General features: G+C 41.9%; 1 protein-coding gene across 5 annotated transcripts; it reads left to right on the top strand.

The window, feature by feature from the left end:
* The first annotated feature begins 688 nt into the window (after positions 1–688).
* Positions 689–18,793, top strand: LOC120514262 (calcium homeostasis modulator protein 2-like). Of its 5 annotated transcripts, XM_039734570.1 has the most exons (4): positions 706–766; positions 6,703–6,960; positions 7,574–8,254; positions 17,811–18,793. In XM_039734570.1, the coding sequence occupies exons 3-4, from the start codon at positions 7,712–7,714 to the stop codon at positions 18,225–18,227; spliced, it is 960 nt and encodes a 319-aa protein (XP_039590504.1). In that variant the 5' UTR covers positions 706–766; positions 6,703–6,960; positions 7,574–7,711; the 3' UTR covers positions 18,228–18,793. The 5 variants fall into 5 exon arrangements, with proteins under 5 accessions (XP_039590496.1, XP_039590504.1, XP_039590487.1 ...); XM_039734562.1 differs by lacking the exon at positions 6,703–6,960 and having other exon boundaries at positions 689–766; XM_039734553.1 differs by lacking the exon at positions 706–766 and having other exon boundaries at positions 6,608–6,960.
* Positions 18,794–22,207: the final 3,414 nt, after the last annotated feature.

Genomic DNA, 22,207 nt, shown 5'->3' on the forward strand with positions numbered 1-22,207 from the left:
CTACTGTAAGTGTTTCTTAATTTAAATTGCATAACTATGCTGCATTTTATGCACCTGCTAACAGTGGCTATGTTATTTTACACCCTAGGCCAAGCTTATTAGTGCGCCAACCGACTGTTCAGTAGCTAACCCATGTGGCTGGGTTTTTACCCTCTTATGATCTGCGCTCTAATCAAATGTCTAATTCACTTTAATGGTGGCGCCAGCACTGACTGCTAACAATCAGTACGGTTGAAACACCTGAACTGAATAATTTGGCGGGGTGCCTGTCCGCATTACTTTTGGCCGTTTAGTGTAACAGACAATTTCTGGTCTGCCCTCTCATCCCCTGGAAAGATCAAGGAAGTGGTCAGTTTTCAAGCATTCTGGAATATCCTGAGGCGTTCCTGGGTGGATGATACTTTCTGATAACTGCCTTCACACTGCTGGCCAGTGCCTTGGTGTGGAACCTGAACTGTGTACTGCCTCTTCGAGGCCTAGATCTGCTGCACTGACATCCTGCCAGCAATCCTTCAACGATCTATCCATTCTGCTTTTTCAGTGCTTTGTTAGTGTCGTTACTTTGCTTACGTGACGGAGGTGCGTTTTCATCCTGCCTTAATCCACATTGCGTGCATCTCTTCTTTCCCACAGGTAAGCGGTCTCAGCGCACACCTGAGTTGGCTCCACCCCCTCATAACCAAACCCTGCCCCTCATTGGTGCTTCGGAGCTGATGAGCCAAGGCAGAGGCAGCGGTGGCGTGGACGCTCCCAGGAGGATTAACAGGTAAATGCAAATGTGGAGAAGACGGGGAAATGGTTGGGAAAAGCGTCGATTATGTGTTCCCTTTTCATTTCCAAGGCAGTCTAGACGATGATGGTTAAGCATTACTGGACATTAATTGCGGCTTCGGCGTCCATTACGGTACTTGTCTCACCGTCTTGTGGGTGGAAGCAAATATCGCGTCCCGCCGTCCAATCGACCGGATGTCCCTCAGATTTATCAGAAATGTATACTCTTACCAATGCCAGGGTCACGCTGACAGAACCTGTCCGTATGCCCGGAGCACAACTTAACTGTAGTTGTTAAGTAACGGCGCGAACCACCGAGTCGTTCCGTCTCTCATCAGTTGCTGCATGAAATCAACGGTTGCTCACCCATTCTGCCAGATCAGAAAGTTTAGCTAGCATCTGTTGTGTGTGAGAGAGGGAGAATGTATTCATTTGTTACCTCTGTATTCCTTAACTTTCTGTCCTGAACTGGTCCTAAATGTGTCGCTGTAATGAGGTGTACACGCGGACGCACGTGGTGTCGCTGTAAGAAAATGGATCGACTGAAAAAAATAATAAAACGCCTCGGGGTATTCACAAGCAAGAAAGCTAAAATGAAATGCGGAGGCCAGGCCGACATTGTTAACCGTTAACAATCCTTGTGGTTTGAATTGATCGATCCTATTGTGGGGTAGGAACAGCCATTTAATTCAAGAGGTTCATTTAACAATAAGGCTTACCCTGGGGGGGTTCTGACTCCAGCTTGAGATTTCCAGTAACTCTGCACCACTCCAGTATTATTAGGTGGTAGGTAGCTTTGGGTGACTGCAGGCTTTTAATTCACCTGCCTATATCTTTACTGTGCATGTCTGGTGTTTAATTCAGTTTTATTTTGTTACTTTATACTATTACTAGCATTTAAAAGTTTGGAATTACCCAGAAATACTGATGTTTTAACGTTTGTTTTCTTTGTGTACATGTAAATGGTTGCATCTGTTCTATATACCAGTATGTAAAATGTGGTCAGGTGTTATCCAGTCATAAAAATCAGCATTACTCTTCTTCTAAAGCTTTAATGTACGATTGCTATATTGAACCAGCCTCCTCCGCACTTGTCTGTTTTTATACTTCATTGCCCGCCACCACTTTCTCCCTTTGGTCCTCGTTTCACACAGCCCATCCACCTTCTCTTTGCTCTTCTCCTCCATCCATGATTCTTCTTCTCTCTTCTCATACTGCTTTAACCTTCTTTCCTGACTTTTCCTTGAGGTTTCCCCAACTCTAACTGCACCTCTCATTCTCTCAGCCTTTATATCCATGCATTCATGTCAACATCCTCATGTCTGCAGCATTCAGTTTCTTTTCATACATCTTTTTAGCTGCACAGGTTTCTAGTCCATACAACGATGCTGGCTTGACTATTGTTTTATACTCTTACACTAATTCTTTGGCCTCTATAACATTCCTGATTCCCTTTTCCAGTTTTCCCAAACTGATTGCATCCTATGCTTTATTTCTGAATCTATCTGTCCATCCCCTACTATTGTTGATTTCACATATTGGACCCTTTTCTTTCCCTGGAGGTGAACTTCTCTATTTTGTTCTTGTTCCTTAAATATTCTTTTCCCAACTAATCGTAAGACTTCTATCCTCCATAGCTCTTTGCCACCCCTTCATTTTCCTTTTTTGTGACAGTCTTAGACATGTCACACTGCACAATGTCATCTGCAAATAGCTTCTTGTACCAAGGGGGGCTGATCTGCTATCCCCCTAGCAATAACATCCATAAACAGACTAAAAAGAAACCGGTTTAATGATGATCCTTGAGGTAGCTCAACCTTAACTGCAAATCCTTCTGTTAAGTGACCTTAACATGCAGCAGGCAAACCCATTTTTATTATGAGAATACCAATAATGTATTTGTGACTACTAATCAGACCATCTCTCCATTCAGGCCTCTGCCTTTTTAATATCGCTTGATTTTAGTGTCCCATTTCATATGTCAAGGTGTTTGAAACTCTAGGGAGCAATGCATCCATCCATTTGTGCAACAACAATCCTGTTTAAATCCAGTGTGGAGTTGGAGCTGATCCTTGAAGCATTTAGTGCAAGGCAGTAAACAAAAACGGATGGGCTACCAGTCCATTGCAGGGGACAGGACGACTTTAGAACAATACAGAGCAGCATTGATATACCATAAAAGAGGAAAGTTTACACTTGTTAGCTAGTCATTCAGTCGGTTATTTTCCAAATTAGTGCAATAGAAGGTCATGTAGAACTGGAGGTTAACCGGGCTACATCAGGCACAAAGCAGGAAGCAACACTAAAAGAGGCATCAGGTCATTGTGGGGTTTACTCGCTCACATGCACATCTGGGGACGATTTAGGGGCTCCAGTCAACCTAAACTGTGCATCATTGGGAAGTGGAAGGAAAATTGGAGTACCCAGGGAAAACAATGGGGACACAGGGAAAATGTGCATACTCAGTAGAGAAAAACAAAATGCTGCAATGTGAACCCAGGACACTTGGACTGTGAGGCAGCATTGCTAACTATCCAACAAAAAGAAAGCTGAGGGAAACTATATTGCATAATATGCCTGTGCCATACAGTGAACACCTGTAAAAGGATTAAAGAGTACAATAATGTTGAGTATAATCACGTTACTAATAGACAGAAGTGTTCCCTAATTGTGCAGTTTTGCACATAATCTAAAGCACTCTATGACCGTGCCTGTACATTTAAAGAAAAACAATTAGCCAAACAGGCACATCTCCAAAACATGAAGTAGGCAGAAGGGCAAAGAAATTCCTGAAAAACCAGTTGATCCTTCTCTTGTAAAAGCCTTCAAACATTAGAGAGTTTATACTTTAGACAAGACAAAACTGGGCATGGAATTAAAGCTTATAACTTCACTTTCTCACCTGGCTCTACAATGAACCTGTTTGGCACTCAACATGTGGGGATTTGGAGAGCTGAAGAACTTTTTAATTTAATGAACGCTTAGGAATGTGTCCTCCTATGCTTCATCTTTAGGAAAACACACACACACACTCACTGACTGAGAACATTCCTAGGAACACCTGCTTATCTGTGCAGTCATCTGATTGGCCAATCACGTGGCAGCAGCACAATCCTTAAAATCATACAGATATACAGGTCGGGCGCTTCAGTTAATGTTCACATCAAGCAATAGAATGGGGGAAAAAAATACAATCTCCAGGATTTTGACTGTAGCATGATTGTTGATGCCAGAAGAGCTGGTTTGAGTATTTGTGCAACTGCTGATCGCCTGGGATTTCATGCACAACAGTCTCTAGGATTTACGCAGAATGGTGTAAGAAACAAAAAAAGTCCAGTGAGCAGCACTTGTGCAGTCAGGAAATACCTGGTTAATAAGAACGGGCAGAGGAGGACAGTCTGACTCATTTAAGCTGACAGAAAGGCTGTGGTAACTCAGACAACCACTCTGTACAGATGTAGTGGGCACAAAAGTATCTTGGGATGCACAACATGTCAAACCTTGAGGTGGATGGACTTCAACTGCAGACAACCATGTTGGGTTCCACTCCTGTCAGCCAAGAACAGAAAGCAGAGGCTGCGATGGGCGCAGTGGATAGCTGAAGAAAGGAAAAATGTAGCCTAGTCTGTCTGATGAATCTCGGTGTCTGCTGAGGCACACAGATGGTAAGGTCGGAATCTGGCACCAACGTCATGAACCCATGCACTCAACCTGCTGTGTGTGGTGGTGATGTCATGGTGTTAGGAATGTTTTCTTGGCACCCTTTGGACCTGTTAATACCAATCAATCATCGCTTGAATGCCACGGCCTATCTGAGTATTGTTGCTGACCAAGTGCATCCATTCATGGCCACAATGGACCCATTTTCTACTCGCTACTTCCTGCATGATAATGCAACATGTCACCGAGCAAAAGTCATCTCGGACTGGTTTTCGTGAACGTAATGAGCTCAGTGACTTTCCCAGTCATTAAATCTGATTTCAATAGAACACGTTTGGAATGTTGTAGAATGGGAGATTCAGAGCTTGAATGTGCAGCTGACAAACCTAAAGAAATTGTGTGATGCACTCACATCAGCATGGACCTGAATCTCAAAGGAATGATCTAATGGAATCCATGCCCTGAAGAACTGAGGCTCGTTTGAGAGCAAAAGGAGGCCCTACCCAGTACTAGTATAGTGACTCTAAGAACTGCCTTGGAGAATATATATAATTTTTTTAAAGAATGAACACATGAATTCCTAAAATAGATGTTGGCTTGAATGCTGTCATAAGAAGAGCACTGTGTGCAGGAAGCGTCCGTGTCCTAGATCAGGCTCTAATGGTTGCTGCCATACACATCAGGTGTGCTGCATTTTAGGCTTCACTCTGAGTATTGCATGGATAAGCCTGAGACAGTGCGGGTTGGCTTTTCACTCCCTTGTCACCACCGGCAGCCTCTTCAACCTTGAAACTGTCAATTGTCATGAACTGAGATGAGCCGGTCAAATGAGGACACACACATCCAGCAGGGGGTTGGTGTAAAAAGTGCTTGTATTACAAATCTAATTAGGAACAGAGTTCAAGAAGTGCACTAATCTATAAAAATAATGTCTGTGTGGAAGTTAAAATATCCAGGAAATAAATATTCCTTTAAAACAGGGTTTAAATCACAGGCAGGAATCTGTTCCATAGAACGCTCGCAAGCCCTTGTGCATCCTTCAAAAACTGATGTATCCTCTGCTTACCCCGTACAAGACCTTGCACTAGGTGAGACGTCCTTCTGATGGGTTCAGTCAACTCTAAATACCTGGCTTGGGTCCCCTTTTCCAGGCCTTCAGCAACCATGGGGCACCACTCTGAGCCGCACACGTCTTCCAATTATCAGTCCCACTTAATGGGCCGCTCCTACTCCCCAACATCGCTCAACAGGAGCGCCCCTTCTTCATCCGCAGGCTCCACTCGCTGAGCCTCGCTCCTGTCCTCCTGCCTCTAATCCCTCACACGCAGGCATCCTCCGATCTTGCCATCTCTGTCCTTCTTTATGTTAACCTCTATTCCTTTCTCTTCTTGTTTCTTTCTCTCTTTCTGTTCTGCTTTTTTTTCTTTTTATCCCCTTTTTCCCACTCTCTGTACAGGCTCTGGGTACAAATGTGTCCTCTGAATGAGGCTCCTGACTGATCCACTCACACTTGCACAGGAGGGAACGATCAGCCAAGCACAGCATTCCACCCTGCAGCAGTGCCGTCATGCGCACACCTGTACCCGTTCTGAGCCCACACACTCTCGGGATGCGATTATTTCTTTAAAAACCTGCACAATGCCATGGACCGCTTATCACAAAGCCAAAAAATAATAATAGGCAGAAAACTGAATACTGAAGTAGCACAGTAGTTTGCTGTGGAGTCTCACAGAGCCGATTGCTGCCTGTGTTTTTTGCTCCTTCCTTTCTCTTCTCCTCTTCTGAGTACCCTGATGATCCTCCCACATCCTCAAAGACATGCATGTTAGGTTCATTTGGCAATTTCCAGTTGACCATGTGCAAGTGGATCTTGTGATGGACTGGTGTTCCATCCAGGGATGGTTCCTGCCTTGCTCCTGGGAATGGCTTTGACCCTTGGCTACCCTGAATTGCATTACCTGGGTTTGAGAATGTTATGCTATGACACCGTTTAGGGTTTGGGTTTACAGTAGTAAACACTGACCGTCTGTTCCTGTGGAGTCGAGGCTGAATTTTAGAAGCATGGTGTTTATTACCAGCGTCCTCTAAGCCTTTATACATTGGTGGTTGCTTTCTTTTTTGTAAGTAACTGGAGACAGAAATGAAAGTCGGGCTAAAGAATTCCTCTGTATGACTCACAGCTCCCAGCCTTGGTGGAATAAGTGAGACTAATGATTTCCAAAAACACACAGTAAAGCAACTCACAAAATGAAGTTTGTTCCTGCTTTTCAGGGTGGAAGAGCGGTTGATTAAAAGCACAAAGCTGACGGCAGGGCAATGGCGGCCGGCTTGGAGCAGGGTGGATAAACGGCACAACGGCATTGCTGTCTCCACTTTAAAAATAGCTCCCATAAACAGCTCATGTGTTCCTGCCCTCTTGAGGGGATCTTTATTTCCACTTGTGTCCTGGAGGAAAAAGTCACGGGTGTGGCTTTTACCCAAATTTGAGACTTGTGTGGCGGCCTGAAAGCAGTGACAAGCACAAAAGAGGTAAGACGAGACAAGTTGAAACGAGACACTGGAATGTGTAGTTTGTGTTTTTCTTCCTGTGGCGTGTGGAATTCCCGGGGAAGACGTCACGATTTTGAAATCTGAGCTGTTAATGGGATAAAAGTCTGCCCAGCAAACGTTTTGGAAAAACTAAGTGGGCACTTGCATACAACATGGTGTCACGGGGGTTGCCGCTGTAGCTTTGCAGATGTAAGGGGAGTCGACGAGAAGGGTTTGGTTTTACAATGTGTGTAGAGTATCCGCATATTTCTGACATTCTGGTATTTCATTAAGTATTCCGGTGCTTTTACGCTTTATAAAGAAATGTATGAGACTCTAAGTTGGCTTGATATGCATGAGGATGCCATGTGAGGGGACTGGCATTCTATCACTTTATGCTATCAGAATAGTCATCAGCTCTCCCTGCCCACCGGAAGCCAACGGCGGAAAAACCAATGGATCAGAAATGTGCAGAAGTGCCGTTTCATTTCCTAAAGGAGTAAAAAATGTGCTACTGTGAAAGAATGTGTGTTCCTCCTTCTCCAGATGTGCTCGATTACACCACTCTTTGGATTATTAACCATCTCTTGTCTCTTTCTCTCTTTCATCCCAGGAAATCTACAAAACACAACTGCCATTTTAACCTAATGGCAGAAGTTCTGTGATAACAAGGAATCTACTGAACAAAAACCTTCAGGTGGAAGTCGCTTCTTAGGATCTTACCAAAGGAGTGCAAGGACAGAGTGCAAGGATGGCTTCATTAATATCGGAGAACTTTAAATTCATTGCGCTTTTCTTTAAAAGCAAAGATGTGATGATCTTTAATGGGCTGATAGCACTGGGGACGGTTGCAAGCCAGGAGGTGTACAGCGTCTTTGCCTTTAGTTGCCCGTGCTCGCCAGAGCGAAACTACCTCTATGGCCTGGCTGCCATCGGTGTGCCTGCGCTGGTGTTATTCCTTATTGGTGTCATGCTTAACAGGAATACCTGGAACATGGTCTCGGAATGTCGTCTACGAGCGTGTAAGAACTTCTCAGCTGCTGCTGCCTTTGCCCTCTTGGCCTCCATCGCAGGCAGGGCATTGGTAGCTCCTTTGACATGGTCGGTCATATCTCTTCTACGCGGAGAGCCCTACGTCTGTGCCCTGAGTGAGTTTGTCGATACCACATCTCTTAACAGTGTCTCCACAGGCCTAGATGCAAGCGTTCTTGCTCAGCTGCCATGTAAAGAGATCATTGGTGTGGATACAAAATTGAGAGAACAGGTTGTGAGGAGGCTCAAATATGAATCTCAGGTAATTTTATGTTCCCTACTGTAGATGTAACACTAATTGGTCACGCCACCATATGGCTGAAACTTTTCCTGGACTCAAAAGGACCAAATGTGTCCTTTGAGATTTCAAAGAAATGGTGGGTCACGGTGGCTAATGCAGCTCTCTTTGGATTTTGTGTATTTCCCTGGTCCATATGTGTTAGGTTAATTATTTGTGACTCGGAAACCAGAAGTGGCAGAGATAGGACTCCAATCCCTTGACCCTGTAATTATATAAGTGGCTGAACTGTCTCCCAAACCAAATTTTAAGCCAGTTATTTGGATTGTTGAGGGTGGATACTAATCTATATACAGTCATGTGAAAATCAAAGTACACCCTCTTTCAATTATAAAGTTTTATGTATCGCTGTGACCTGAAGGGGGTGCTCTAGCTCCCCAAACCTGACACAGACAGACACAAGACACAAGTCCAACACAAACACAAGATTTTATTATTGAAAACACTTCCCAGAATCGTTTCCCACAGTGCAATACAAAGTCCAAACACTTTCCACTATCTCCATCTCCTCCTTCCTCCTGCAAGCTTTGTCTTCTCCCTCTCGATTCGGGCTCCTGGAGCAGTGGAAGCTAGCTCCTTTTATGCTGTACCTGGGAGTACTTCCGGTTGCCCATTAGCATGGTGCAAAGGCACTTTAGGGTGAGGTGGGACTCCGATGAAGTAGGGCTCAGGAGTCTCACTGGTTGCACCCCTGGAACCCAACAGGACTGAACCACCAAACTCCAATTCTCAATGTGCCATGTGGGAATCTGTGGTGCCATAGTTACCTGGGGGCTGTCACCTAGTGACCCAGGAGCAATAATGCCCTGAACACACTTTCTCCCTTAGTCCTTCCATTAAGGAGGGGTGCTTGCTGGCAAAGGCATTAGGCATCTGGCACACGGGACATAACAAAAAATCATCAGGTCCATGGCAGGTTTTAAAATTAGGTCAATACTACCTCCGGTGAACAACACATTTTACACCATGGCATAATTTATTTAACAAAAACTAAGCCAAAATGTAGAAGCAGTGTGGGAAAAATTAATTCCTATGGAAGCAGTAAGTGTGCACTTAAGAAGGTGAGTATCAGCCAAGTGCTGCTAATCAATGCACTTGATTACTTGATCAACGGCAAGTGAGACCACCTCTATAAGAGCAGACATTTTGGAGGTTTGTTGGTCTGGAGCATTCAGGTGAGCGTTAACACAATGCCAAGGAGGAAAGCAATGATCTCAGAGAAGCAATTGTTACTGTCCATCAATCTGAGGAGATTTATAAGTCTGTCATTCTACAGTGAGAAAGATTATTCACATCTGGGAAACATTCAAGGCAGTTGGCAATCTTCCCAGGATTGGACATCTCAGCAAAGGTCAGTCTGTGCAATGCCCAGAGAAACTGCAAAACAAAATCCCAAGAGCTACATCTCCGACTCCACAGGCCTCAGTTAGCATGTTAAATGTTAAAGTTCATGACGGTACAAGTTGAAAAAGACTGAACAAGTATGGCTTGTTGGGAAGGGTTTCCAGGAGAAAGCCTCTTCTCTTTAAAAAGAACATGGCAAGCATGGCTTAGGCTTGCAAATTTGCATCTGAACAAATCACAAGACTTCTGGAACAATGTCCTTTGGAAAGACGAGTACAATGTGGAGATGTCTGGCCATATCACACAGAGCCACATTTAGTGAAAACATAAACACTGCATATCAGCAAAAAACACCTCATACCGCTGTGAAGCATGGTGGTGGAAGGCTGATGATTTGGGCTTGTTTTGCAGCCACAGGATCTGGGCACATTGCAGTCATTGAGTTGACCGTGAACTCCGCTGTATACCAAAGTATTACAGAATCAAATGCAAGGCCATCTTTCCAACAGCTAAAGCTTGGCCAAAATTGGTTCATGCAACAGGACAATGATCGCAAATCAAGAACAGAATGGCTGAAAAAGAAAAGAATCAAGGAGGTGCAATGGCTCAGTCAAAGTCCAGACCTCCACCCGATTCAAATGCTGTGGCGGGACCTTAAGAGGGCTGTGCATAAACGAATAGCCACAAACCTCAATGAACTGAAGCAACGCTGTAAAGAAAGGTGGGCCACAATTCCTCCACAACAATGTGAGAGGCCGATAAAGTCAGACTGGAAACGATGACGTCAAGTTATTGCTGCTAAAGGTGCTTCTACAAGCTATTGAATCATGGGGTGTACATAGTTTTTCTCCATTTTGGCTTAATTTGTGTTAAATAAATAACGACACAGTGGAATCTGTTGTTTGTTGTTTTACACCAGAGGTTAAATGTAAATAATTTTAGAACCTGGTAAGTACCAGATTTTTTTTATTATAATTATAATACTTAAAACCATAGAACTGTAAGAGGGTGTACTTTCTTTTTCACATGAATGTAAATTTCCAGTATAAATTAAATTAATCTATGTGTTGGTTCCAGGGATTACTTTAATAAAGTGCTGATGTCAAATGAATTTAAATTAAATAAACATTAGTTAACCTAGCACTACACTGTAATGAGATCAGCGCCACCATCAAGAAGGCGAATGAACATCAATAGAATAGACTCGTCACTCAGATGCCAAACTAGAGTTGATGAAAGAATGGCATTACGTGACCAAAGCAAAAACTCAACTGGCCAATAAAGGTTTTGAACACCACAGCGGAAGCTATAAACTTCATTTTTTTCAATCATACACAACATTCATCGAAGTCTACAGACTGTATCCACCCAATACACAATTACAGGATGGAGCCTCGCTAAGACAAATGGCACATGTACTACACACACCGCAAAGAAAGGCCAATAGCAGTCTAAACTGCACAGAAGCGCTAGACCATGCAATGAAAATAATTATGGGATAATCCCTATCCTGTACATCTATGGAAAAATCTTGTACGTACAGATTTTCTTTTTCGTTTTTTTTTTTTTTAAATAAATAAACACTAGGGGGCTTTGCCCCCTGCTCTCTTCGCCAACCCCGCCCCCACCCTCTGCCTGCCCCACCAACCCCTGGCCTGCGCTACACGCCCGCCACTTTGTGTTTCTGCCTCTCACTTTATGAAGAAGGTGGTGTCCCCCCTCTTGAATGGTGATACAATGAGAAAGATAGTTGGGGTTTTTTTTTATCTTCTCTTTGCTCAATCAGCTGCTGGTTTGCTGCTGCTGCCATGCCGTGTGATCTACATCTCGCGCTGCGCACTTCTGTCGTATCACCTGCGTCCATATAATCTCTGTTCGCTTTTACCTTTTCATCAGGATCACATTGAATTTTGATTCCATGTTTGGAATTGCATCGTGACAACACAACATATAACTTGCCCGTGAGTAAATATCGTTTCTTTCTCTTTACAAGAAATGTGTTTGACAATAATATTCACACAAATGAGAAATGATTTCTCTCGCGGGATTTCACTTTCACCAAACAACAAATCTTTTTTTAATTTTCGTGGATACGCCTCTTCATTGGGTAGAAACACTACTTTTTTTTTTTTCCCGACGGCAACACGAATTAGACGATCTACAATTCTCTGAGTTAAAGTTTAAATCCGAACAATATATTAAATCTCTTTTTGCTGTTCCATCATTTCACCGAGTAATTTCCGTTTGTTTGCGATCTTTACTATCATTTTTGTGAGACTTTTGAATTTTTGTACTTCCAATATCTCTAACCTGCTTTGCATATGTACCGCGCCAACGTTTTTGAATTCTTTACGATGTTCTACTTTGTCATCTACTCTTTGTCTTTTATTTCCAGCCCCAGGTGTGGTTAAATCTCTTGGCACAACGCCTCGTCTCACGGGACGTGAAAGTATCTCTCTGAGAAAATCACGTCTTGTCTCCTTCCAACCTTCTAAGATTTTTTTTTATTTATTTTATTGATTTTTATTAAAATCAAATAATTACCCATACAGGCAAGTCAATTTTAGCAAAACTAGGTTCAAAACAAATCTACCCCCAACCCTGAGAGAGATAGCTAGGCCAACAGAGTAAGACTTTAAACTAGTAAAAATAAGAAATAAGTAAATTGATAAAAAAAAAGAGGGGAGAGAATCTGCTTCCTCAATTGAAATGCCTATTCTAAAATATTATTGATTAGGTCCTGCCAGGTTTTAAAAATGTTCTGCACAGATCCTCGAAGTGAGAATTAGATTTTTTTCCAATTTCAAATAGTATAAAACATCAGTTACCCACTGACTTACAAGAGAAGAGTTAAGATTCTTCCAGTTGAGCAAGATAAATCTACGTGACAATATTGTAGTGAAGGCAACTACAGTTTATTTGTCCTTCTCCACTTTAAGCCCCTCAGTGAGCCCACCAAACACAGCTGTTAATGGATTAGTGGTGATTGTGACACCAAGGCTGTCTGAAAGGTATTTAAAGATTTTGCTCCAGAATGATGTTAATTTGGTACCTGCCCAAAACATGTGGCCCAGTGAGGCTGGAGCTCGATTGCAATGTTCACAGGTTCGATCTTGCCCTGGAAACATTTTGGACAATTTTAAACAAGACAAATGTGCTCAAATATCTACAGTGCATCCGGAAAGTATTCACAGCGCATCACTTTTTCCACATTTTGTTATGTTACAGCATTATTCCAAAATGGATTAAATTCATTTTTTTCCTCGGAATTCTACACACAACACCCCATAATGACAACGTGAAAAAGTTTACTTGAGGTTTTTGCAAATTTATTAAAAATTAAAAAAACTGAGAAATCACATGTACATAAGTATTCACAGCCTCTGCTCAATACTTTGTCGATGCACCTTTGGCAGCAATTACAGCCTCAAGTCCTTTTGAATATGATGCCACAAGCTTGGCACACCTATCCTTGGCTAGTTTCACCCATTCCTCTTTGCAGCACCTCTCAAGCTCCATCAGATTGGATGGGAAGCGTCGGTGCACAGCCATTTTAAGATCTCTCCAGAGATGTTCAATCGGATTCAAGTCTGGGCTTTGGCTGGGCCACTCAAGGACATTTAACAGAGTTGTCCTGAAGCCACTCCTTTGATATCTTGGCTGTGTGCTTAGGGTCGTTGTCCTGCTGAAAGATGAACCGTCGCCCCAGTCTGAGGTCAAGAGTGCTCTGGAGCAGGTTTTCATCCAGGATGTCTCTGTACATTGCTGCAGTCATCTTTCCCTTTATCCTGACTAGTCTCCCAGTTCCTGCCGCTGAAAACATCCCCACAGCATGATGCTGCCACCACCATGCTTCACTGTAGGGATGGTATTGGCCTGGTGATGAGCGGTGCCTGGTTTCCTCCAAATGTGATGCCTGGCATTCACACCAAAGAGTTCAATTTTTGTCTCATCCTGCCAGAGAATTTTGTTTCTCATGGTCTGAGAGTCCTTCGGGTGCGTTTTGGTAAACTCCAGGCGGGCTGCCATGTGCCTTTTACTAAGGAGTGGCTTCCGTCTGGCCACTCTACCATACAGGCCTGATTGGTAGATTGCTGCAGAGATGGTTGTCTTTCTGGAAGGTTCTCCTCTCTCCACAGAGGACCTCTGGAGCTCTGACAGAGTGACCATCGGGTTCTTGGTCACCTCCCTGACTAAGGCCCTTCTCCCCCGATCGCTCAGTTTAGATGGCCGGCCAGCTCTAGGAAGAGTTCTGGTGGTTTCGAACTTCTTCCACTTTCGGATGATGGAGGCCACTGTGCTCATTGGGACTTTCAAATCAGCAGAAATTTTTCTGTAACTTTCCCCAGATTTGTGCCTCAAGACAATCCTGTCTCAGAGGTCTACAGACAATTCCTTTGACTTCATGCTTGGTTTGTGCTCTGACATGAACTGTCAACTGTGGGACCTTCTATAGACAGGTGTGTGCCTTTCCAAATCATGTCCAGTCAACTGAATTTACCACAGGCGGACTCCAATGAAGCTGCAGAAACATCTCAAGGATGATCAGGGGAAACAGGATGCACCTGAGCTCAATTTTGAGCTTCATGGCAAAGGCTGTGAATACTTATGTACATGTGCTTTCTCAATTTTTTTATTTTTAATAAATTTGCAAAAATCTCAAGTAAACTTTTTTCACATTGTCATCATGGGGTGTTGTGTGTAGAATTCGGAGGAAAAAATGAATTTAATCCATTTTGGAATAAGGCTGTAACATAACAAAATGTGGAAAAAGTGATGCGCTGTGAATACTTTCCAGATGCACTGTAATTTTAAGTTGAATAATTGTTTGCTGTGCACATATAGAGCTCGAGTGAATTCTGTACATGGCGACCTTCTATTCCATTTCTGAGATGCTGAGTGAGAGATTTTCTTTCACTGTGTGGTTCAGAGCTTCCGTAAAACTGAGGTCAACACAATATTGGAGCCTGCTCTATGCTAGCTGCTCATCTAAAGTAATAATCTCCATGCACACTTCCATTTAGTGATGTGGTGATAGAAAGCTCCTTCGTTTCAGAAGACTAACATAAGTAATTTGACGTGTGAGAGACAGTGACTCCATCCTCCGTATATGGGTAATTAACAGTTGTGTTGATATCGTATTTAAGTTAAATGTTTTCAAGGTTTCCATTTCGACCGCAGTAGTTTTCTGAACGATCCCACAAACCCTATTATGAAGTGTTTCTTAAATGCACTTTTCTTTTATTTTCGCTATTATTTTTGCATATATGGATCAAATCATTTTTCTAAATGGTGACTAAGCATGTTGTGATAAAGTCAAGAAATGTCAGCTTTACTTCCATGGCAGTCTCTTCTAAGTACAAAGTACCCCTGACCTGTACAGTCCAATTTAACATATACAAAAATACAGAACTCCAGGCATATCCCTTTTAACTAAAAGAATGCAAGTGCAACATGGAATGGTGATACAAATAAAAATAGCTATGCTTTATGATTGTAGCTCAATAATTTAAAACTAGTTCATCATGTCTTCAGCCAATGTCCAGTTGTTGGGTATGTCAGATTTGCTAACTGCAGTAGCTAATCACGTTGTCAGTTTAAATTACTGACAATCTCTGCCCAAGTTGCATTTGTCAACTGAGTACTGACGTTCTAGAGCAGTCATGCTTGCCCCCTTTTCTTGTTTTCCACTAGCAGTGCTACCTATCTAAGACGGGTTGAAACCTAAGCAATCAATGTAGACATTTGTGTTAACATTTGCAGTGCACCATAAACTGCACATCTCTTTTATGGTTATATGTTATAATCTGGTATGGGATTTGAAAAAGCAGTGTTAATGTTTGTGATGTGCCATCTGTTTGATATGACAGAGACATAGCGACCAGACATCCACTTTTTATTAACGTGGATTCTGTAGTGGTAAGTAAAATATAAGACACTAGACATGAGCTTCTTTTCTCCTTGTGGGGTCCAAAACACCCCCATTATTGGATTCTATGTCTAGAGGAGCATTTGTTGCTTGTCAGCTCTTATGCACTCAGAGCTGACCCCTAAGACTAAAGACAAAATCAAATCGGATTGATTTTATTGGACTGAATGGCTGGGCATGTCGCATTAAGCGACCAGCTTCACAGGCGTGCAACCTCCACTCAATTAGATTAGGAAAATGAAGGCGATGACTGAAAACCGCTGGCAAAGTTGTGACATTACTTCAGCAGTATATTGCTCTGTTGTACATTTTCTTATGAATTATTCAGTAGGTAATTGTTAGAAATGAGCAGCATATTGCAGATATTGTGTTAATGTGATGATTAATTTTCCCCATTAAAGATTGGTACCTGCTTTATATCTACTGCTGCTGGGGAAAGTTTCCATCTCCCTGCAACCCAGAACTGGACTTGGCAATAGAGAAGATGAATAGATACATCCATTCTGGCTTTGATAGACAGATTGCTTCATTTATTTGTCCCCAGGTACACATTTGGCTTTTTATAGAAGTTCATTACATAAACTAATACATAAAAATATACACTTACACTATGGTCTGGATACACACCAGAGTGACTAAAAAGAAAGAAAACTTCAGACTTGACAGCCACAGTCCCAGTGAGGTATTATGCAGACACACTGCTGTTTTTATTAAGGAGCCTCCGTTGCATTTCTTGACACACTTCTGCTGTATAAATCATTGGCTGAAAGTCCCCAGTGTTGGTGTGCCAGACACAGGATGTGCAGCAGTGTTCATAAGGGCATTCAGCTTTGTTTTAATTCTCTCCTTTGCTTCGACCTCCGGGGGTCCACAGTGTGTCCTATTACTGAATCTGCCCTTTAAATTAGCTTGTTTGTTCGGAGGGCATCTCTTGAAGTAATGCTACCAACCCAGCACACCACTACATAGAATATAACACTGGCCATCACACGGTTATAGAAGATGTGAAGGATGTCACTTCCCACTTTAAAGGAACACATTCTCCTAAGGAAAAAGAGCCCGCTCTGCCCTTTCTTATGTAGTTCCCTCCATATCATGAGACCAGTTCCTGTCTGTCATTGATGTGGACCCTCAAGCACTATATTTGTAGTAGTGGACCACCTCTCCATCCACTCCCTGAATAGTAACTGGACATTTGTGCAGTGAAAGCCAATAACCAGTTCCTTGGTTTTGCTGCTGCTAACATACAGCCTATAAGTGCAGAATCATCTCCATATTTCTGCAAGTGACATGATCTGGTGTTCTATTTGTAGTCAGGTGTACAGAGTGAAGAGAAGTGGAGTCAGGACTGTTCCTTGTGCTGCTCCAGTGTTGCTCACATCCTCATCACAATCGCAGTCCTTAAGTCTCTCAAACTGCGGACTCCCTATAGACAGTCCATTATTAATGAACCACAAGAAGCACTTGAAATACCATTTTGTTGTCTTAGTGTGGTGCAATATATAACAACTAATCAGTTAATTACATGTTAAAATTGGAAAACACTAGCACTTTGTACAGTATGTTCCAAGTTGAGGTCAGTCTGTGTAACCTTATATCAGTCAGTCGGTCATTGTCTAACCTGCTATATCCAAACACAGGGTCACAGGGGTCCGCTGGAGCCAATCCCAGCCAGCATAGGGCACAAGGCAGGAATAAATGGCCAGGCAGGGTGCCAGCCCACTGCAGGGGACACACACACACACTAGGGACAATTTAGGATCGTCAATGCACCCAACCTGCATGTCTTCAGACTGTGGGAGGAAACTCACACAGACACGGGGAAAACATGCAAACTCCATGCAGGGAGGACCCAGGAAGCGAACCCAGGTCTCCTTACTGTGAGGCAGCAGCGCTACCCACTGCACCACCATGCCTCTCGTAACCATATGATTTTAGGAAAAGATATTTTGATATGTCTGGTGATAACAGAATGAAACAATGAAATAATGTCAGTTTTGACAAGAGGTTTCCATCCTCATTTAATTACCTATTAGTACGCTTTAAAGCATAGCTCAAATGCCGCAAATGGCCTTGCACACTGATGCCACTTTCAGATGCTTTTGGTTTTTAATTTCTATAATGAGTCCTCTACTGAGCCACATGGTCCCACAGAACAGCTGCCTAGTCTGTGAGATGTGAATAGTGATGACTAAAACGTACACTGAATTCTTTCTCTCTCTCTCTCTCTCTCTGACTACTTTGTAGCTTCTCGGATGGCTGTTAGTAGGAACTACAGCCATCACAATCTTCTTGCTTATGTGCCTTAAGCGCTGCTGCTCACCTTTGGGATTTCACCAGGAGTCTTATTGGTCCCAGTACCGTGACAATGAGAATGAGCTTTTCAGCCGCACTGCTGATTTACATGCAAAGATTCTGGCAGCTACTAATGTCAAGAGGTTTTTTGGCTTTGTGGCCTTGGATAAAGAGGAGAAAGAAATAGTGAAGGACTTTCAAGTCGAAGATGCAACGCCAAGCCTGAGCTGGAACAATATCACCGGAGTATACCTCTACCGGGAAAACAAAGGTATTCCTCTTTACAGTCGCCTGCACAAGTGGGCCAAAGGAGTTATGGACTCTGCCCTGGATGATAACAAGAAAGAATCTGATTTCTTTGCCATTTGATAAACGTTTTTTGTGTAATTCTGTTGCAGAAAGAGTAGAAAACATCAATGTTGTTGTCTTCCTTCCAGTTGTGTAAGAACCCTGTGTCCCTTTAAATTACAACTGCCTTAGAACCACTACCTCATCACTTATCATTGTGCAGGGAATCTGCAGCTCACTTGCAGAAAATGTGATTGTGCTGAGCGGAGTCATTTTGAGTATTAAAAAGAAGTTATTAATACAGATGACACAAAAAGCATCTTCACTGTTGTTATTTTTATTTTAAATGTGTTTCAAGTTAAAATAATTAGGACGGGCACACCAACTACTAGAGAAATCCAAATTGACTGTGGCCCTTGTTGTTCTAGTATAGAATATGGATATAAAATGAAAGCGTGATTAATGGAGTTATTTAGTTATTTAATAGACTGGCGTGAGTCTTAAAGAATTTGTGATCCTGATACTTCATTATTCTAATTTTATTAACAAACATCTTTACGTAATGGCTTGATGCTGAAGTACAAGAATTCTCTGTAGTGTGACTCTTCAGCTGCATGTCTGTTGTGTTGGGTTTTATTCATTTCATTTTTTTAATTAAATATCGCAGTTCTGTGCTTTGACTGTTAGGGTGTAAGAACACAATGCAACATATACACATACTGTGTGTTTGCATGTTTTATATTTTCATATTTTAATTTTGGCTAATTTTCAGATGTTGAAATTAGTGGGAAGGATTTGAGCTCCCATTAACTAAAATTAGAAATTTTAGTTTTATTTTATCAAGGTATTTTATTAAGTAGTTTTTAAAAAGTCTTGTTCTTTTGAATGCTGTCAACGAAGATTTTTTGATGTTTTTATACACATAAATATGTTAAACATATAATAAATGGAAATCATCCACATGCTTTGTGTTTTTTGTTCTTTATGCTATACCTTTTTGAAGTTGTCAATTGCACTTGTTTAGATTTTTAGACTATAGAAGTACGTGTTGGAAATTTTATACCTGAAATTAAATTCTTGTGGGTGTGTTTTTTTTTTTTTTTTTGGTTTTTTATTTATTTATGTATTTTATTGACTCCTTTATTTCATTTGCCGTCTGTTGCTGTTCTAAATTTCAACATTTACTTTACTGTTATTACTGCTGAACACTTGAGATGTTCACAAATGTTAGAAGCGCATTTTGCCATTGTGCCAAGATGAGTAAATCTACCTGACTTGTTTGACTGGTCTGTAGCTGAATTATTTTGATTATTCTGATCCATCGTTACACTGCAGTATATCACTTGGATCAACTGTGTCTATGTAGTGACATTTTCTCCAAGATTGTACTTCATCACAAATCTAAGCAGCATTACAGCATATATTGTAACAAGCTCTGCAATGGGCTTTAACAGGCCCTGCCTCTTGACAGCAACCCAGCCTTGACTCTCTAAGAAGACAAGGAAAAACTCCCAAAAAAAACCCTTCTAGGGAAAAAATGGAAGAAACCTTGGGAAAGGCAGTTCAAAAAGAGACCCCTTTTCAGGTAGGTTCGGCATGCAGTGGGTGTCAAAAAGAAGGGACTCAATACGATACAATATACAGAACAGAACAAATCCTCAATTTTTATTATAAAAATAAACATTTTACAAGTATGGAGCAGAATTGAACAGTAGATGATATTATATAATATGATTTGGATTTGTTTAGACTCCTGGAGACCTCAGCCATCAAGCTGCCTCCCCCATTTGGCCATTCCACAGCTGAGACAGAGCTGGGCCAGCCAATCTGATGAAAGGACCCCTCTTTCCCACGATTCCTGCAATCCTTCATCAGGGATGACTTTACCTTAGGCAGGCAAAAACAATTTGGCAGGTGGGCCGTGGCAACAAGTGCCATATCTGAGTACCAAGAAGAGAAACAGAACAGGTGAGGGTTAGTAACAAATTATAACAATCATGTTACTTAAGTTTTAGTGCTAATGACTAACAGTTAACTAGCAGCTATAGTCAGGATATGCTAAACTGAAGTAGTGTGTCTTCAGCTGGGATTTGAAAGCTGAGACCGAAGGGGCATCTCTTATAGAAGCAGGCAGACCATTTCACAGTTTAGGGGCCCTGTTACTAAAAGCTTGACCTATCCTGCTTGAATCCTAAGCAGACCAGCATTTTGAGATCTTAATGTGCGCTCTGGTTTGTAAGACATGATAAGTTCAGACAAGTAAGCCAGACCTTGGCCATTTAAAGCTTTACAGTAAACCCTCGTTTATCACAGTTAATCCGTTCCAGACTCTACTGCGATAAATGAATTTCCGCGAAGTAGGATTCTTTATTTAAAAATCTAATATTTTTGCAGTTAGAGCGAAAACCTGTTTGACCTTCTAAATATGTTTTGTAACATTATTAGAGCCCTCTAGACATGAAATAACACCCTTTAGTAAAATGTTTAAACTGTGCTCCATGACAAGACAGAGATGACAGTTCCGTCTCACAATTAAAAGAATGCAAACATATCTTCCTCTTCAAAGGAGTGTGCGTCAGGAACAGAGAATGTCAGAGAGAGAGAGATAGACAAAAGCAAACAGTCAGAAATCAATAGGGCTGTTCAGGCTTTTAAGTATGCAAAGCAGCTGCAAGGAAGGGATCAATGTGAAGGGAGTTCTTCAGCATTTTTTAGAGGAGCATCCATATCCTCTAGGTCAGTGTGCGAACAGCCCCTCTGCTCACACCCCCTCCATCAGAAGCAGAGAATGTCAGAGAGAGTGAGAGAGACAGAGAAAAGCAAACAATCAAAAATCAATACGTGCTGTTCGGGCTTTCAAGTATGCGAAGCACCGCACGGGAAGCATATCATATATCATTGAGGAGTTTTATTTAATACGTAATACGTGCTCTGATTGGGTAGCTTAGCCATCTGCCAATAGCTTCCCTTGTATGAAATCAACTGGGCAAACAAACTGAGGAAGCATATACCATAAATTAAAAGACCCATTGTCCGCAGAAATCCATGAACCAGAGAAAAATCCGTGATATATATTTAGATATGCTTACATTTAAAATATGCGATGGAGTGAAGCCGCGAAAGTCGAAGCGCGATATAGCGCGGGATCACTGTATATGTTAAAAGGAGGATTTTAAAATCTGCACTAAACTTAACCGGGAGCCAGTGTAAGGATTTAAGAACTGGAGTTATGTGTTCGTATTTTCTTGTTCTTGTAATAACTGTTGCAGCAGCATTTTGGATGAACTGGAGGCTGTATAAAGAAGAGTTTGAACATTCAGTGAACACCACATTGCAGTAGTCAATCCTACTAGAAATAAATGCATGAATTAATTTCATAGAATCCTGTATGTTTAGAAAGCTCCTCAATTTCCCAACATTTTTAAGATGGAAGAAACATGATTTGGACAACTTTGTAATATGTGCTTTAAATGACATGCTAGAGTCAAAGATAACTCCTAGATTGTGGGCTGATTCAGTAAAATTAATGGTTATTCCAACTGAGTTAAACGATGACAAAATATTGTTGTTCTTTTGTACTTGTCTTGGTGTATGAACGCACTGGTTCAATGACATTAAAGAACGAATCTTTTCGAGGAATGCACAGTGTGTGCTACATTTTGTATTACATTCCACGACAATTGTGAGCTATCATCTTAACTTCTCTTAAATGGCTGCTGACATTGGTAAATAGCCTATCAGTAAACTGTTTCAACAAATGGTCATGGCAACAACTACCCAATGACTGACTTGGTAGAAGACACCAAGCACCTCCCATTGATCGGTTCACTCTGACTAAGTGACTGTGAGTGTCTCAGTGCACTGACTGATTGAATGAACCAGAATGCCCCTACTAATCTGGAGACGTTAGTTCACGAACTGCAGACAACTTGGTGATATTCATACAATATGCTAAACGAACGGGGAATTGCTATGCCGTAATATAAAGGGAATATAGTGTTCCCCCACTGATCACGGAGGTTACGTTCCAGACCCATCAGCGATAGGTGAAACTCCGCAAT

Source organism: Polypterus senegalus, chromosome 1 (assembly GCF_016835505.1).
Source record: "Polypterus senegalus isolate Bchr_013 chromosome 1, ASM1683550v1, whole genome shotgun sequence".
NCBI lineage: Eukaryota > Metazoa > Chordata > Cladistia > Polypteriformes > Polypteridae > Polypterus > Polypterus senegalus.

Coding starts and splice junctions, on each gene's coding strand:
- LOC120514262 (XM_039734562.1), top strand. CDS start 7,712: ATGGCTTCATTAATATCGGAGAACTTTAAATTCATTGCGCTTTTCTTT. Junction 8,255..17,810: donor GGCTCAAATATGAATCTCAG/GTAATTTTATGT, acceptor ACTACTTTGTAG/CTTCTCGGATGGCTGTTAGT.